The sequence below is a fragment of the Salvelinus alpinus genome, chromosome 23 (assembly GCF_045679555.1).
Source record: "Salvelinus alpinus chromosome 23, SLU_Salpinus.1, whole genome shotgun sequence".
Classification (NCBI taxonomy): Eukaryota; Metazoa; Chordata; class Actinopteri; order Salmoniformes; family Salmonidae; genus Salvelinus; species Salvelinus alpinus.
In genome coordinates this window covers 35362102-35381150 of record NC_092108.1, presented here as the reverse complement: position 1 = coordinate 35381150, position 19049 = coordinate 35362102, and the positions used below count along the sequence as shown (strand labels likewise).

The following is a 19049-nucleotide window of genomic DNA, read 5'->3' as shown; positions in this document are numbered from 1 at the left end:
AGTGGGTTCAGGAAGGGAAGGGGAACTATGGACCCAGTATTCTGCTTAGAAGCAGAGGTCAGGAAGGCTCAGGTGAACAATGAGACTGTTGTAGCTGTCTTTTTTAATGTGGAGAAGGCTGTGGAAGGAGGGTTTGTTATTCAAGCTTGATATTATGGCGGTAGGAGGAAAAATGTACAACTGGATAAAGGATTTCATGTTTGGAAGGTTAATCCAGGTGAGGCTGGGAAAGTTGTTATCAGGCAGCTACCTGGTGGATAACGGTACACCGCAGGGAAGTGTGATTAGTCCTCTGCTGTTCTCAATCATGATCAATGACGTTTACTCTCAGGTACAGCGGGATATTCGGAGGTCGTTATTTGCAGATGATGGGGCCTTATGGAAGAGGGGAAGAAATGTGCCATACATAGTCAGGAAGGTACAGGAAGCAATTGATGTGGTAGAGCGGTGGGTATTAATGTGGGGATTCAGGTTCTCTGTAGAGAACTTAGACAGATTTCTTTACCAGGAGGAAGGTGGGAGATGAGGTATGTTTGAGGTTATATAGGAGAAACTTGGAGAGGGTGGGGGCCTTCAGGTTTCTTGGGGTATAGTTTGACACTAGACTGACCTGGGCAGAACACATCGAGAGAGTGGTGGGAAAGTGTAAGAAGGTGCTAAATGTGATGCGCTGTCTGACGGGGAAGGAGTGGGGGGCTGGTCGTTCCTCATTAAGGACCATATACGTTGCATTGATCCGATCTGTAATAGACTATGGCAGTATAGCGTATGCGTCCGGCAGCCCGGACATCCTTGGAAAGGCTAGATGTCATACAGGGGCAAGGACTCAGAATATGTAGTGGGGTGTTTTGGACGTACCCAGTGGCTGCACTACAGGTGGAGATGGGGGATATGCCATTGCAGATTAGGAGACAGCAGCTGGCAATGAATTATTGGGTCAACCTACAGGGACATGGGGTGTCTCATTCTGCAAAAGGGATTTTACAGGCATGCTGGGGACATGAGCGAAGACAGAACACGAGCTTTGGGTGGGTAATGCCCAAGTGAAGGAGATGGGACTGTATGGAAGGGAGTTTAGCCCAACTGTAGGTATTCCTGTTAATCCACCATGGCTACTCCCGCCTTCAGTAGTTGATCTAGAAGTGTTGGAGAGACTACAGAAAGATAGGGAGGGTGTTGATCCATCTGATTTGTTTAAGAGACGTCTGGATTCTGTGTATCAGGATTTTGTGGCCATTTACACAGATGGTTCAAAAGATCCAAGGACAGGACGTACTGGGTCAGCATTTGTGGTGGAGGAATGTGGGGTGAGAGTCAGGAAACGTATTACAGATCAGCTGGCTGTATATACGGTGGAGCTGGTGGCCATACTGTTAGCCTTGCAGTGGGTGGAAGAAGTCAAGACAGACAGAGTAGTTATTTGCTCTAATTCATGTGCAGTGTTAATGAGTCTCCAGTCCTTTAGGTCACGTAGCAGACAAGACCTGCTTCATGAGGTCTCTACTGTTAAGCATGGTGCTGGCAGCATCATGCTGTGGGAATGTTTTTCAGGGGCAGGGACTGGGAGACTAGTCAGGATTGAACATCTCTGGAGAGACCTGAAAATAACTGTGCAGCGATACTCCCCATCCAACCTGACAGAGCTTGAGGATCTGCAGAGAGGAATGGGAGAAACTCCCCAAATACAGGTGTGCCAAGCTTGTAGTGTCATACCTAAGGCTGTACTCGCTGCCAAAGGTGCTTCAACAAAGTACTGAGTAAAGGGTCTGAATAGTTGAGGGTAATCTGCAAAGCAATGATAGGAGCGACCATGTGAGGATAGGACTGAGCCGAGTGTCTTGGTGTATAGAGAAAAGAGGAGAGGGCAAGAACCGAGTCTTGGGGGACACCAATAGTGAGAGCAGGTGGTGCAGACAGATCCTCTCCGCGACCTGCCAGGTAGAATGCAATCCAGGAGTGTGCAGAGCCTGACACACCAGGTCTTGAGAGGGTGGAGAGGAGGATCTGATGGATCACGGTGTCGAGGCAGTGGATAGATCTAGGAGGATGAGAGAGAGAGAGAATCAGCTTTGGCAGAGCAGAGAACCTCCGTGACAAAGCAGAGCTTTCTCAGTTGAGTGAGCCGTCTTGAAGCCTGACTGGATAGAGTCAAGATCATTCTGAGAGAGATAACGACAGTTTATTATCGACAGCTCGCACAAGTGTTTTGGGAAGCAGGGACACTAATCTGTTTTTCAATATTTTTTGCAGTATTTCTTTAGTGCCTTGTCACAAACAGGATGCATGTTTTGGAATATTTGTATTCTGTACAGGCTTGCTTCTTTTCGCTCTGTCAAGCAAGTTAGTATTGTGGAGAAACTACAATGTTGTTGAGCCATTCTTAGTTCTCTTATCACAGACATTAAACTCTATAACTGTTTTAAAGTCACCATTGTTCTCATGGTGAAATCCCTGAGCAGTTTCCTTCCTCTCCGGCAACTGAGTTAGGAAGGACGCCTATCTTTGTAGTGACTGGGTGTATTGATTCACCATCCAAAGTGTAATTATTAACTTCACCATGCTCAAAGGGATATTCAATATCTGGAGAAAAAATATATACCCATCTACTAATATGGGCCCTTCTTTGTGAGGCATTGGAAAACCTCCCTGGTCTTTGTGGTTGAATCTGTTTTTGAAATTCCCTGCTTGACTGTGGGACCTTACAGATAATTGTATGCGTGGGGTACAGAGATGAGGTAATCATTCAAAAATCATGTTAAACATTATTACTGCACACAGAGTCTATGCAACTTATTATGTGACTTGTTAAGCACATTTTCACTACTGAACTTAGGCTTGCCATAACAAAGAAGTTGAATACTTATTGACTCAAGACATTTCAGCTTTTATTTTTTATTAATTTGTATAAATATCGAAAAACATAATTCCACTTTGATATTATGGGATATTGTGTATAGGCAAACTCAATTTAATCCATTTAAATTCAGGTTGTAACACAACAAAATGTGGAAAAAGTCAAGGTATGTGAATACTTTCTGAAGACACTGTAGGTAGTCGATTCCTGGAATCAAGCTGTATATTGCATGTCTAACGAATGAAGCCACACGTGATAGAAACATATGTATGTGAAATGGCACTCATACATTGTGGCATATTGGTGCATTCAATTTCATATTTTATTAAACTGTATATATGGCGTTTCTTTCCTTCCTCTTAAATTACTTTCAAAGTAAATGCACTTTTTATGATTGGGCTATCAATGATGACTTGTGTCAAAAGGTTCCTGTGAGAAACGTTTTCTCTATTTAAATGTCTGAGGGTCAGTCTCACATTTTGAAGGGAATTTATTCAGCTATGACTCATGATATGATATGTTGTTGTCAACTACATGAATCAAAAGTTAACACAATATGCATCATTTTTTTAAAATTATCCACTATATTTCGTTATTCTGCATATTTCTGCTCCTCAAATAGAGATGAATAAGAATTTGCCAGGTGTAACAGAAACCAACACTGACAAAAAGGAAAATTCTAGGAGGCTGGGATGCATATGCTTTGAATTGGTCAGCCAAAACGCGCCACCATTCGCGGCCTTTGCAGTTCACGACCTCTTCGTGAAACCAATCACTTTTCACACAGTTCCCTCTCGTCCAATCGAATGACGCGATGTTGGAGCGATGTTTACATTTTGGCAGTGAGCGATTGAACTGCCAAGCAGTAAACGATTTTTAAACTTTATGAACCTTTTAAAAGATTTTCCTATTCCACTAGCTAAGTAACTTTATCCTGAGTACCACAGCACATATTTGCTATACATCTTCATTTAGCTAACTAGCTAGCTAACAATAACCCTAGCAACCTGTTGATTGATAAACTGGCTACCCGAGTTGTTGATGTTAGCTAGTTAGCTAACGTTAGCGTGTGCAAATGACAGCCACCAATGTTTAACAACAACGATGAGGATCTTGTCGAAGATGTGGCCAGTTTAAGGAATCAATTGCGATTGACGGAGATTAGTTTGCAAAGTTTGGGAGAACAATTAAGGTAAGCGACGCTAACTTGCTGCTAGGTATCAATATAACGTTACATGGCTAACTTGATTTCCCCATTTTAGTCACAGGTAGGTGCCAGTCAATGCAACTACCTCACGCACATAGCCCAATTGACTAACAGACTGTTAGGTCCTCTGAAAGTCCAACAGATGTAGCACTTACTTTGACATGCCTTTTCGCCATCCTCCAAGTCACTCAGGACAGGAGAGTCACAGTGAGCGGTCTGAGAGGAGTTTAGTACATGGGTTGCCAGGTCTTCTGTCCCTAGAGGACCTACAGCGGCCTGATGTCCCACATCCTCCAACTGACAACCCAAGTCTTGAGAGACCCCTCCACAGAAGTAGGACAGCTGAGAGACAGGCCTGTGAAAGCCTACCCAGTACTGACTCCAGGGTGAGAGAGAGAGACAGCCCCTTTATTTAGAGGTGGACCAGTCTATGTTACTGTATGTTACTATGTATGTATGTGTGTGGTCATTTGTACACTAACTCTGTAGCTATAATGTCACAGACTTTGTCTGTTTGCGTGACAATCTGAGTTGAGTGTGTTTCTTGTCTTTGATGTTTGTGTGTGTGTGTGTGTTGGGTTTGTGGTTCATGTCTTAACCTGTCTATACCTCTGTATCCATCAGTGCTCCTCGTCTAGGGCAGTGGAGATGGAGGTTGCCCCCCTCAGGAAGAAGCTAGGCTGCCTGCGTCAGGAGAACGCCTCCCTGGCTCTGGAGAACAGACAGCTCATCAGTGACCTGGAGGCGACCCAGATTGAACTGGCCAGCTCTAAAACCAAGGTACTAAGTGAGAACAACCATGCATGTACAGATCATTGACATTCACTAGGAGAGATGCTAAATGGTCGGTGTATCTGCTCTTTCTTCAGGCCCGTCTCCTGGGCTCCACAGTAGGGGCTAAGACCTCCAGTGTGACCGTCATGAGGGAGCAGATCCTGGGCTTGGAGGCTGAGGTGGAGGCCCAGGCCAAAGAACTCCGGTCAGTAGGCATATTTTTTTATTGCTGTGTCTTTAAATGTAAGATTGTAATTAAGTCTCACTGAATTTGTATTTTCCAATATCTTTTTCAGAATGAAAATAGAACTGAATTGTATGTTGTTGTTGACTTGTTGTTGATTAAGGACTGCAGAGTTGAAGGCAGAGCAGAGCCAGCAGGCAGCAACCCAAAGTGACAGACAGGTAGCCGAACTCGGAGACGAACTGAGCATGCTCAGAACAGAGCTTACCGACACAACCAGACAAGGAAAACGGTAACACTTGACACTTGTTTCCCCTTGCATTAATTTGTTTTAGCTTTTATTCTCCTCATCTAAAATAATTTCCCCCCTATTGTCCTCAATTGATTTTGTTGCTGGCATCCTATGATCATTCGGGGCCTTTGTGCCCGGACCAAGGCAACAATCCAACTGAGGAAAACACTGACACTTGTTGCTCATTCACGGGCATAACCATGTCTTTTAGTGTGAAATAACGACAATGTACTGAGCTGTCTCGTTTCTTACAGAGCGGAGCAACAAAGGAACCAAGCCCTTCGCAATGCGGAGAAACTCACAGACGCTTTTAAAGACTACAAGACAAATATTTCCATTAAGCTGAAAAAGGTAACTCATTGAACCCTTACTTAGTTCAGCATAGTAAATAATGAGTAGTGACCAACCCTTTGACCTTATGGCTCGACTGTGTTTCCAAGGTCATGGAGAGCGAGAGCAAACTGAAGGAGAGTCTCATCGTGTGTGACCGAGAGAGAGAGGAGCTGGAGAGCAAGTGCACCGTGATGGAGAGAGCACGAGAGGAGCAGGGCCAAACCATCAGGTGGGTGTGGGCATTATCATCAACAGGGCCTAAAATTACCACCTGCCAAATGCGGGTAGAGTTGGACATTGGTGGGTGATATGTCTACTTCTCCAGCCACGTTGGTGGGTGGCCAGGGCTCCACAGTGCACGCGGTTCACTCGCATTTGTGAATAAAAATAGTTACGTTTGATCATATTTAGAGCAAAATAAATTCTGCAATAGCTGTTTTCAAAGTATTTCTGCCGTTTTGTTTCGACATACCACTGCTTCTTACTAGTTATACATTTGTTTTAGAAACATTACAAAGCATGCACATCCATTTTTGTGTGTTTTGTTGGTGTAATTAAACCGAACAAAAATCTTTTCATTGGTAAAAAAAATCTGAGTGGGTGATAGATGTTAGTATCTACCTGACTTAAGTGGCTGGTGGACACAAGTTAATTTAAAGCCCTGATCATCACAGAGTTGAGTAGCTAGCTATACGGTTAGAGGTGTTAAATTGAGATTTTGGCCTACACACAATACCCCATAATGTAAAAGTGGAATTATGCTTTCAGATATTTTTTTAAACAAATTAATTAAAAATTAAAAGCTGAAATGTCTTGAGTCAATAAGTATTCAACTTCTTTGTTATGGCAAGCCTAAGTAAGTTTAGTAGTAAAAATGTGCTTAACAAGACCCATAATAAGTTGCATAGACTCACTCTGTGTGCAGTAATAGTGTTTAACATGATTTTTGAATAGCTACCTCATCTCTGTACCCCACGCATACAATTATCTGTAAGGTCCCTCAGTCAAGCAGTGAATTTCAAACACAGATTCAACCACAAAGAGGTTTTCAGGGAGGTTTTCCAATGCCTCACAAAGAAGGGCACCTATTGGTAGATGGGTAAAAATAAAAAAAGCAGACATTGAATATCCCTTTGAGCATGGTGAATTTAATAATTACACTTTGGATGGTGTATCAATACACCCAGTTCAGGATTTCCGTTAGCCGGGTGTAGTCGGCCTTTGTCCGATATAGTTCTTTGGAAAAACCCACAAATAATAATACAAAAAAAAATCCTATTTTGAAATAATGCTTTTTAGCCTATTCATTGATGGAAATACCAGTCTTTTGAATGGGCATGCTTATCAGTCTAAGGGAATTTCAATAATTTTGTGGAATTAAATTAGGTCGTGTGTACGGTATTCGTTATGTATCTTATTTATCACATGCTTACAGATACAGAGCCTTTGAGTGGAAAATGTGTCAGACAACTCAAGAGCTGCTGCTGCAGCATCTTGTTGTACTTCCAAGACAACTGGGAACTTTGAAATATACGAGGTCAAGTCATGACATCAGTGATCTTTAGTTTAGAAAGTTGGAGCTCTAGAAAGAAGCCAGAGTTCCGGATTTGGAATTCCGATTTGGATGACCGTTCAAAACAAATTTTCCCAATCGGAGCATGTTTTTCCCCCCAGTTCCCAGTTCTCTTTAACGCACTGAAGTCGGAAGTCTGAGATTTCCCGAGTTCCCAGCTGTTTTGAATGAGCCATCGAACGGCTACGTTAAGGCAGGCTACATCAGCCTGTCACACACCACTGCAATGAGCTGGAGATGCATTTTGAAAACATACACCTAATTGGGGTCCCGAGTGGCGCAGCGATCTAAGGCATTGCATCTCAGTGCTAGAGGCTTCACTACAGACCCTGGTTTGATTCCAGTCTGTATCACAACCGCCCGTGATTGGGAGTCCCATAGGGCGGCGCACAATTGGCCCAGAGTCGTCCGGGTTAGGGTTTGGCCGGGGTAGGCCGTCATTGTAAATAAGAAGTTAATGAAATAAAACACCTCCCAACATTTGGAAACGCTAAGCCTTCCATGTTTGACGGATGCATAAAGACATCCCCCACCTCAGACAAACTGATATCTCGTTTATATGATGCTTTTCAATCTGTTAGCACACCTTCTACAGATGCCATTAAGGCAAAATGGGAGGAAGAACTAGGGACTGACATTTCGGTGGCAGACTGGGAAGATAGCTTGGAGTATATCCACACCTGCTCCATTAACTCCAGACATCGTCTCATACAATTCAAGGTATTACACAGATTACACTATTCCAAAACCAAACTGCATAGGATATTTCCTGATACATCCCCTATGTGTGATAAATGGCAGGCTGCACAGGGTACACTACTGCACTGCTTTGCCCTATGCTCTAGCTTGTATGGCTACTGGTGTGGAATTTTTAGGATCCTCTCTGAAGTTCTGGAGACTTCAATTGACCCAGACCCGCTTCTAATAATCCTGGGAGTGTCTGATTCCCTAAACGGATTAACCAACCCTCAAAAACAACTCATCTCTTACAGTCTCATCTCGGCAAAAAAACTAATCTTGTTGTTTTGGAAAAAGAGGGAAGCGCCCACTACCAAATTATGGCTCAGCGAATTGGCAAACACTGTACACTTAGAAAGAATTAGATATATTCTGAACAATAAATTATCAACATTTGATCAAATCTGGCAGCCTTTCCTCTCTTACTTGGACCACTCGGCGCTGTGAATTTGTACTTTTTAACGCACTCTCAATTGTAATATTTCAATCCACCTTTGGGCAGCATGTGCTGGCACCGCCACCCGAGCAGTCGGGAGGGGAATAAGGGGAAGGGATAAGGGGGGGGAAGAAGTGGGGGAGGGATAAAGGGGGGGAATAAGTGGGGGGTGACACCTACCCTCTTTCTTTCTACCTGTCCTTATTCTGTATGTCTTGTTTTGTAATATTTGTTTTGTACCCAGAACTCTGGGTCTTTTTGTTTCTGTCTGCTCTTTTATGTTTAGATAAGAATTGTATACCTGTCTTATACCTATACACCATTCTTGTGTGTGCTCAATAAAAAATATTTGAACAAGAAGTTAATGAAATATTTAAAAAATATTTGAAACCTGAACGTTTTAATGCGTATTATGAGGCATGTTTTGCCTCGCTTCAAAGTAGCCTATTAGATATCCTCTCTTTCTAAATTTCATCTCTGTCACATGAAACCGCTCGCGTGCAATGTCCTTTTGACAGCTGTGTTCCCTCTAATTGCATTATGGAACGAAGATTTGTGCGTAGCATCCTGCCTTGTGAGCTTTGCTGCGCTTATAATGTGAAGAAATTATAGTTGATCAACATTTTAAGCTAAACCTTCTGATCTGTTGGATCAGACTCATTTGCTTTTTTCATTGTATTTAAAAAAAAATGTAGCCTAGGTGTAACTTGGTTGTTTGAATTTGGGATCTATCGTCCCACGACTGTCCCAGAGTCTGTTTGGAATAGGCTATTTCTTTCAAGACAAGCTGACCAATAGAATAGGTAGCCTAAATTTTTCTACTGAAGTAGATTGACATAGGCGAGTGATTTTGCTGTTTGTTACTCGTCTTGTTGGCTCAGAATTCGGTAAGAAAGCCTGCACATCGTTGCATCCTCGATTTACATGTTCTGTTAAAACCTCTTAAGGAACCTCCCCTTTTTTTCCAGTTTTCGCCTAAAATGACATACCCAAATCCAACTGCCTGTAGCTCAGGACCTGAAGCAAGGATATGCATATTCTTGATATAATTTGAAAGGAAACACTTTAAGTTTGTGGAAATGTTAAATTAATGTAGGAGAATATAACACATTAGATCTGTTAAAAGATAATACAAAGAAAAAAACATTTTTTTTTGTACCATCTTTGAAATGCAAGAGAAAGGCCATAATGTCTTATGCCAGCCCAGGCACAATTTAGATTTTGGCCACTAGATGGCAGCAGTGTACACTATTATTCAAAAGTTTGGGTCACTTAGAAATTTCCTTGTTTTCCATGAAAACAACATACATGAAATTAGTTGCAAAAAGAATAGGAAATATAGTCAAGTTGTTGACAAGGTTATAAATAATGATTTTTAATTGAAATAACAATTGTCCTTCAAACTTTGCTTTCGTCAAAGAATTCTCCATTTGCTGCAATTACAGCCTTGCAGACCTTTGGCATTCTAGTTGTCAATTTGTTGAGGTAATGTGAAGACATTTCACCCCATGCTTCCTGAAGCACCTCCCACAAGTTGGATTGGCTTGATGGGCACTTTTTACGTTCCATACGGTCAAGCTGCTCCCACAACAGCTCAATAGGGTTGAGATCCGGTGACTGTGCTGGCCACTCCATTATAGACCGAATACCAGCTGACTGCTTCTTCCCTAAATAGTTCTTGCATAGTTTGGAGCTGTGCTTTTGGTCATTGTCCTGTTGTAGGAGGAAATTGGCTCCAATTAAGCGCCGTCCACAGGGTATGGCATGGCGTTGCAAAATGGAGTGATAGCCTTCCTTCTTCAAGATCCCTTTTACCCTGTACAAATCTCCTACTTAAGCACCCCCAGACCATCACATTGCCTCCACCATGCTTGACAGATGGCGTCAAGCAGTCCTCTAGCATCTTTTCATTTTTTCTGCATCTCACGAATGTTCTTCTTTGTGATCCAAACACCTCAAACACTTTTTTCCAATCGTCCTCTGTCCAGTGTCTATTATTTTTGCCCATCTTAATCTTTTTGTTTTATTGGCCAGTCTGAGATATGGCTTTTATTTTGCAACTCTGCCTAGAAGGCTAGCATCCCGGAGTCGCCTCTTACCAGTTGACGTTGAGACTGGTGTTTTGCGGGTACTATTTAATGATGATGCCAGTCGAGGACTTGTGTCGTCTGTTTCTCAAACTAGACACTCTAAATGTACTTGTCCTCTTGCTCAGTTGTGCACGAGGCCTCCCACTCCTCTTTCTACTCTGGTTAGAGCCAGTTTGCGCTGTTCTGTGAAGGGAGTAGTACACAGCGTTGCATGATATCTTCAGTTTCTTCGCAATTTCTCGCATGGAATAGCCTTAATTTCTCAGAGGAAAGGTCTTTGTTTCTGGCCATTTTTGAGTCTGTAATCGAACCCACAAATGTTGATGCTCCAGATACTAAACTAGTCTAAAGAAGGCCAGTTTTATTGCTTCTTTAATCAGAACAACAGTTTTCAGCTGTGCTAACATAATTGCAAAAGGATGTTCTAATGATCAAGTAGCCTTTTAAAATGATACATTTGGATTAGCTAACACAACGTGCCAATGGAACACAGGAGTGATGGTTGCTGATAATGGGCCTCTGTACGCCTATGTAGATATTTCATTAAAAGTCAGCCGTTTCCAGCTACAATAGTCATTTACAACATTAACAATGTCTACACTTTATTTGTGATCAATTTGGTGTTATTTTAAAGTGACCCCAAACTTTTGAACTGTAGTGTACAGTTGAAGTCAGAAGTTTACATACACTTAGGTTGGAGTCATTAAAACTCGTTTTTCAACCACTCTACAAATTTCTTGTTAACAAACTATAGTTTTGGCAAGTCGGTAGTTAGTTTTGGCAAATCTACTTTGTGCATGACACAAGTCATTTTTCGATTATTTTTTTACTGACAGAAGTTTACTGACAGTTACTGACAGAAGTTTACATACACTAAGTTGACTGTTCCTTTAAACAGCTTGGAAAATTCCAGAAAATTATATCATGGCTTTAGAAGCTTCTGATGGGCTAATTGACATCATTTGAGTCAATTGGAGGTGTACCTGTAGATGTATTTCAAGGCCTACCTTCAAACTCAGTGCCTCTTTGCTTGACATCATGGGAAAATCAAAAGAAATCAGCCAAAACACCAGAAAAAAAATTGTAGACCTCCACAAGTCTGGTTCATCCTTGGGTGCAATTTCCAAACGCCTGAAGGTACCACATTCATCTGTACAAACAATAGTACGCAAGTATAAACACCATGGGACCACGCAGCCATCATATCGCTCAGGAAGGAGACACGTTCTGTCTCCTAGAGATGAACGTACTTTGGTTCGAAAAGTGCAAATCAATCCCAGAACAACAGCAATGGACCTTGTGAAGATGATGGAGGAAACAGGTACAACAATATCTATATCCACAGTAAAACGAGTCCTATATCAACATAACCTGAAAGGTCGCTCAGCAAGGAAGAAGCCACTGCTCCAAAACCGCCATAAAAAAGCCAGACTACTGTTTGCAACTGCACATGGGGACAAAGATAGTACTTTTTGGAGAAATGTCCTCTAGTCTGATGAAACAAAAATAGAACTGTTTGACCATAATGACCATCGTTATGGTTGGAGGAAAAAGGGGGATGCTTGCAAGCCGATGAACACCATCCCAACTGAAGCACGGGGGTGACAGCATCATGTTGTGGGGGTGCTTTGCTGCAGGAGGGACTGGTGCACTTCACAAAATAGATGGCATCATGAGGGAGGAAAATGACAGCGTGAAAAGAAGGAAGCCTGTACAGAATACAAATATTCCAAAACATGAATTCTGTTTGCAACAAGGCACTAAAGTAATACTACAAAAAATGTGGCAAAGCAAATCACTTTTTGTCCTGTATACAAAGTGTTATGTTTGGGGCAAATCCAATACAACACATTACTGAGTACCATACTCCATATTGTTATGCATAGTGGTGCCTGCATCATGTTATGGGTATGCTTGTAATCATTAAGGACTGGGGAGTTTTCCAGGATAAAAATGGAATGGAGCTATGCACAGGCAAAATCCTAGAGGAAAACCTGGTTGTTTGCTTTCCACCAGACACCAGGAGATGAATTCACCTTTCAGCAGGACAATAACCTGAAACCCAAGTTGCTTACCAAGAAGAGAGTGAATGTTTCTGAGTGGCCGATTTACGGTTTTGACTTAAATTTACTTGAAAGTCTATGGCAAGACCTAAAAATGGTTGTCTAGCTAATCAACAACCAATTTGACATGGCTGCCGTTTTATTGGCTCTTAACCAACCGTGCTATTTTGTTAGTTTTTTCACATTTTTAAACTTATTTTGTTCATAATGTTGCTGCTAATGTCTCTTATGACCGAAAAGAGCTTCTGGACATCAGAACAGCGATTACTCACCTCGAATTGGACAAATAATTTTTCTTTAATGAGTCGGACGGGAAGGATATACTCCAAACATCCAAACAGGCTCTCATCCCCATTATTCGCTGGAGAAAGAAACCGAGATTTCACGGAAAGAGATCGGGGTGCCTTGTGAGGATCAGACGACGAGTGGCTAATCTGCCTTTGCCATCCGTACTGTTAGCTAACGTTCAATCGGTGGAAAATAAATGGGACGAACTGAAAGCACATATTTCCTACCAACGGGACATTAAAAACTGTAATATCTTATGTTTCACCAAGTTGTGACTAAACGAAGACATTAATAACATACAGCTGGCGGGTTTTTCACTCTATCGGCAGGATAGAACAGCAGCCTCTGGTAAGACACGGGGCGGGGGCGTATGCATATTTGTAAACAACAGCTGGTGCACGATATCTAAGGAAGTCTCAGGTGTTGCTCGCCTTAGTGTGGTCTACAGCTTATCATGAGATGCTCTATCTACCTAGAGAGTTTTCAGCTGTATTTTTCATAGCTGTCTACATACCACCACAGACCGATGCTGGCACTAAAACCGCACTCAATGAGCTGTATACCGCCATAAGCAAACAGGAAAACGCTCATCCAGAGGCGGCGCTCCTAGTGGCCGGGGACTTTAATGCAGGGAAACTTAAATCAGTTTTACCTCATTTCTATCAGCATGTTAAATGTGCAACCAGAGGGGAAACAAACTCTAGACCACCTTTACTCCACACACGAAGATGCGTACAAAGCTCCCCCTCACCCTCCATTTGGCAAATCTGACCATAAATCTATCCTCCTGATTGCTTACAAGCAAAAACTATAGCAGGAAGCACCAGTGACTCTGTCTTAAAAAAAGTGGTCAGATGAAACAGATGCTAAACTACAGGACTGCTAGCACAAACTGGAAAATGTTCCGGGATTCTTCCGATGGCATTGAGGAGTGCACCACATCAGTCACTGGCTTCATCAATAAGTGCATCGATGAGGTTGTCCCCACAGTGACTGTACGTACATACCCCAACCAGAAGCCATGGATTACAGGCAACATTCGCTCTGAGCTAAAGGGTAGAGCTGCCGCTTTCAAGGAGCATGACTCTAACCCGGAGCTTATAAGAAATCCCGCTATGCACTCCGACGAACCGTCAAACAGGCAAAGCGTCAATACGGGACTGAGATCGAATCGTACTTCACCGGCTCCGACGCTCGTCGGATGTGGAAGGGCTTGCAAACTATTTCAGACTACAAAGGGAAGCACAGCCGAGAGCTACCAAGTGACACAAGCCTACCACACGAGCTAAATGACTTCTAGGCTCGCTTCGAGGCAAGTAACACAAACATGCATGAGAGCATCTGCTGTTGAGGAACGACTGTGAGATCACGCTCTCCGCAGCCGATGTGAGTAAGACCTTTGAACAGGTCAACATTGACAAGGCCGCAGCCTATAGGGAGGAGGTCAGAGACCTGACCTTGTGGGGCAAGGACAACAACCTCTCCCTCAACGTGATCAAGACAAAGGAGATGATTGTGGACTACAGAAAAAGGAGGACCGAGCATGCCCCCATTCTCAACGACGGGGCTGTAGTGGAGCAGGTTGAAAGCTTCAAGTTCCTTGGCGTCCACATCACCAACAAACTAACATGGTCCAAGCACACCAAGACAGTTGTGAAGAGGGCACGACAAAGCCTATTCCCCCTTAGGAGACTGAAAAGATTTGGCATGGGTCCTCAGATCCTCAAAAGGTTTTACAGCTGCACCATCGAGAGCATCCTGACGGGTTGCATCACTGCCTGGTATGGCAACTGCTCGGCCTCCGACTGCAAGGCACTACTGAGGGTAGTGCGTACGGTCCAGTCCATCACCAGGGCCAAGCTTCCTGCCATCCAGGACTTCTATACCAGGAGGTGTCAGAGGAAGGCCCTAAAAATTGTCAGACTCCAGCCACCTTAGTCATAGACTGTTCTCTATGCTACCACATGGCAAGCGGTACCGGAGCTCCAAGTCGTCGCCCCCCCCCCCCCCCCCCTCCTACGCTGCTGCTACTCTGTTATTGTCTGTGCATAGTCACTTTAATAACTTTACCTACATGTACATATTACCTCAATTACCTCGACACTGGTGCCCCCGCGCACTGACTCTGTACCGGTACCCCCTGTATATAGCCTCGCTATTGTTATTTACTGCTGCTCTTTAATTATTTGTTATTCTTATGTCTTACTTTTTGGGGGGTATTTTCTTTTAAACTGCATTGTTGGTTAAGGGCTTTTAAGTAAGCATTTCACTAAGGTCTATCTATACCTGTTGTATTCTGCGCATGTGACAATTTTTGGGGGATATTGGGAAAATATTGCACAATTCAGGTGTGGAAAGCTCTTAGAGACTTGCTCTGAAAGACTCAGTTGTAATCGCTGCCAAAGCTGATTCTACAAAGTATTTACTCTGGTGTGAGTACTTATGTAAATTAGTTATTTCTGTCTTTAATTTTCAATATATTTGCAAACATGTTTTTACTTTGTAATTATGGGGTGTTGTTTTACACACAATCTATTGAATCCATTTTGATTTCAGGCTTTAACACAACAACATGTGGATTAAGTCAAGGGGTATGAATACTTTCTGAATGCACTGTATGTCATTGAAACCATCTCTTTAGTGAGCTGAAGGAAGAGGTTACCCAGGCGCGCACACTCAACACAAAAACCTCTGAGCTCCAGGGACGTCTGGAGGAGGCTGCCCAACGGGCCTCGCGGCTGGAGATGGAGCTGGGGGATCGGGCCTTGGCGGCCAGGGAGCTGACCTCTCTCCACAGGGAGACGGAGGACCTCCGGGCCCTCACCCAGTGCCAGGAACACAGGCTGGTTCAATGCCAGAGAGAGGCCCAGCAGAGCCTGGCTGAATTAGCTAGTCTGGAGAGCATACTGGCTTTGCTGCACCTCCGAGAGGTATGGAGGATTGGGGACACGTACACGCACGTACGTAGACACGTACAGTCACTCACATTCAGACATGTATTTATATGCACAAACACAGACAGTCAACTTGGGGTGATAGGGAGATACTTGTTTAGACACTTGATGGGGTTGTGTTGTTACAGGGCGATGAGGGACCTCTCTGTGTGAAGCCCTGTATGCTGCCACCAGTGGATTACACAGGAAATACAGACCCACTCAGACCCAAGCCAGGTGTGTGTGCAGTACAACCGAATCACAGGCGGCTGGTGGCACCTTCTTTGGGGAGGACAGGTTCATAGTAATGACTGGAATGGTATCACACGTTTGATACCATCCCATTCACGCCATTCTCGCCATTATTATGAGCCGTTCTCCCATTCACCAGCCTCCTGTGAACCAGATGTATGTCTTTGTACTAAGTTGATGTATTTATGGTTGTTGGGCTGTGTGATATTTTTTCTTTATCTCATTCTCTTCTACCTACCCCCTCTTCCAATCGATCCATCTCCCCCTTCTCCCTCTACACCACTCCACTCCCTTTTCCCTTCTACCCCCCCCTCTCCCCACTCCTCCAGGTGAGCGATACCAGCAGCTGCTCCCAGTGCTCCAGGCAGTGGAGGCAGAGCGAGGCAGACAAAGCTCCCTGGCCTCCAGGCTCCAGGAGAGGCTGTCTAAAGCCCAGGAGGAGGTCTCCTCCCTGCACAGCTCCATGGCCCAGAGGGCCTCCCACTACCAGCAGGTCCACAGCGAGCTGCTCCAGAGGGCCAGCCAGGCTACCGATGCCGAGAAGGAGGTGAGGAGAGTGAGTGGGGAAGGGGAGAGGTCTGCCGAGTACCAAAAACACCAAGCCACAAGCTTCTTCCCTTATCCCCTTCTGGGTTTGCAGATGTGAAGGGGTAAGGGTAGTAGGGATGGCTTCATCTGCCCTTCCAGTGGACATAGAGCTTCTTTCAGATCTGCCAACACAGATGGACTAGAGCTTGTGTGTGTGTGTGTGTGTGTGTGTGTGTGTGTGTGTGTGTATCTGATGTGTGAGTCGTATTTGTGTATCTGATGTGTGAGTCGTATTTGTTGAATTCTGACCGTCACCCAACGGTGGTCTTGCTGTCCTGCTACAGTTGAAGAAGAAGAGTGCTCGTGTGGCGGCTCTGGAGAAACAGCTGCAAGAGAAGAGCTCTGCCTACTCACTGGCCGCTCTGAAGAACACTCAGCTGGAGCAGGAGCTGCTGGTATGCACACACACACACACACACACACACACACACACACACACACACACACACACGTCACATTAAGTGACTCATAAAGGATGCTCATTGTAATGAGGTACTCTCTTTCTCTACTTCTCTTTTTATCTCTCTCCCTCTCTCCCTCTCATCCCAGGAGAAGGCCAGTGCTATCCAGCACTACCAGTCTGTGATGACCAAGAAGCAGAGGGACTTCCAACAGGCTCTGGACAAAAGTCAAAAGGCCCGTGCTGACCAGTTCAAGGAACTGCAGGACAGAGTGGAACTGGTGAGTCTTGTGTTTGTGTGTGGATGGATTAATTGCACTGTCTTTCTTCCTGATTCTTAGGTACAGTTCCTGATTCATCATCAACTTCCTGTGCCGCTTTATCGTTGACTTTTTTTGGGGCCAGACAGTCTCACCCTTCCTTCTCTCATTTCCTCTCTTTTCTAGGAACTGTACAAATAATGGAGTCAAGCAAAAGTTTAAAAAAAAAACATGTCGTTGTGGATTCTCTCAGTAGTAGTGGCTTTCTCCCTTTTTATCTCTTTACCTCTGTCCCTTTCTCCCTCTCTTGCTCCTTCCCTGTCTACAGCTGCAGTTGTCTCTGGACCAGACCCGGGCCCAGGTCTCAGAGCTGGAGCAGGCTGTGTGTTGTGCCCAGAGGGAAAGACACGAGGCCCAGAGCACAGCCCACCTACTGCAGGTCTCCCTGGACCAGCTCACACAGGTCAGAACCACCACAGCTATACAGTTTCATCCTACACATCCTCTCATAAACCACTACTATGTAACTGGGATGCATGGCACGGCAGCCATTTTGTGCCAGAACACTCATTAAATGACATTTCGTGACCGTACATGAAGCCATAGCGTTAATGGAATGAATAGAATGGCTTGCTTGTGTGCTGTGCACATTGTCATGAGATCTCAATGTACTTATCACCAGGAGAGAGAGACCAAAGTGAGACACAGTGAGGAGGCTCTACGGAGTGTCAAAGAGCAGGCCACCGAGTCTTCCACCAAGGTAACAATAAATGGAAAACACAGTATTGAATGCTATACCCAGGTTTTTCTAGCACTCGGTTTAAATGCATGTCAACTGTATGTACTGTGGTCTACAAAGACGTCTGACTGAACAGTTACTACAGTACCAGTCTTGCGCTTGGTGACGACATATCAAAATCAAGTCGAATGTCTTACCGTTATCTTACCGTAGATCGTTGACAAGGACGTGTACAAGGTTCACAAGGGATGTATGGCAAGGAAAGAGGACAGGAACATGTGTGGTTTGACATAGACCGTATTTATGTTCTGTGTTTGTCGTGTGTTTCAGGTGAGGCAGCTGGAGACAGCCCTGTCGTCCTGTAGGGATGAGCTGAGCTCCCGCCTACTGCAGATGGAGGACGCTAAGCAGCACTTTCAGAGACAGCTGGACGTCAAGAGCAAAGAGGTGTGCGTCTATGTTCCGTGTAGCTTCCTCCCTGTTGCATATACTCCATTGTGACTGTCTGGCACTCCGCTACCGTGTGTGTGTCTCACCTTGTCATCTGTGTGTACGTGTCTGAGAGTCCGTGTGTGTGTGTAACCCCCTGTCTCTCTCTCTACTCCACAGCTGTCGTCTCTGCAGGAGGAGTTGCGTAACAGCGCTCTGGTGTGTAGTCGCTCCAGTGAGCGCTGTGTCCAGCTTCAGTACTCCCTGCAGCGGCAGCAGAGCATGCTACAGGAGAGCAGCACCCGTGTGGCCGAACTGGAGGAAAGCCAGAGTCGGCTACAGGGACAGGTACGGAAGCCTGCTTGGAGAGAGTGAGAGGTGCTCTACCTAGACGCCAGGTAGGAATATATGTCTTGTAGACAGGGAGACCACTGACATTGCAGTGACACCGAAGGTAAAACACACATTTGTCATGGAGCCCCCTACCGGGACATGGAAACTTGACCCAGGTTGTATCTCAATGGTCAGTAGTCTTTATGCAGCTGAATAAGCAGGACACAGGCCTATTATATTGACTTCAGTGTTAAAGTGCAAACCACTTCCAGTAAGACCCCCT

At 44.3% G+C, this 19049-nt stretch overlaps 1 protein-coding gene across 5 annotated transcripts in view; it reads left to right on the top strand.

Annotated features, from left to right (window-relative positions):
* The first annotated feature begins 3658 nt into the window (after positions 1-3658).
* ccdc18 (coiled-coil domain containing 18) overlaps positions 3659-19049 on the top strand; it is a 36708-nt gene continuing 21317 nt past the window's right edge. Inside the window, exons 1-16 of one of the 5 annotated variants that reach the window (XM_071362093.1) lie at positions 3659-4046; positions 4246-4447; positions 4686-4841; positions 4931-5040; positions 5183-5311; positions 5566-5662; positions 5752-5873; positions 15474-15762; positions 15915-16002; positions 16347-16564; positions 16890-17000; positions 17155-17286; positions 17594-17728; positions 17948-18025; positions 18335-18451; positions 18614-18781. In XM_071362093.1, coding sequence (XP_071218194.1) covers positions 3943-4046; positions 4246-4447; positions 4686-4841; positions 4931-5040; positions 5183-5311; positions 5566-5662; positions 5752-5873; positions 15474-15762; positions 15915-16002; positions 16347-16564; positions 16890-17000; positions 17155-17286; positions 17594-17728; positions 17948-18025; positions 18335-18451; positions 18614-18781 — 2256 coding nt within the window. In that variant the 5' untranslated portion in view covers positions 3659-3942. Of the gene's footprint in view, positions 4047-4245; positions 4448-4685; positions 4842-4930; positions 5041-5182; positions 5312-5565; positions 5663-5751; positions 5874-15473; positions 15793-15914; positions 16003-16346; positions 16574-16889; positions 17001-17154; positions 17287-17593; positions 17729-17947; positions 18026-18334; positions 18452-18613; positions 18782-19049 lie in introns of all 5 variants that reach the window. The other 4 variants (XM_071362092.1, XM_071362091.1, XM_071362090.1 and 1 more) reach the window with 4 other exon arrangements.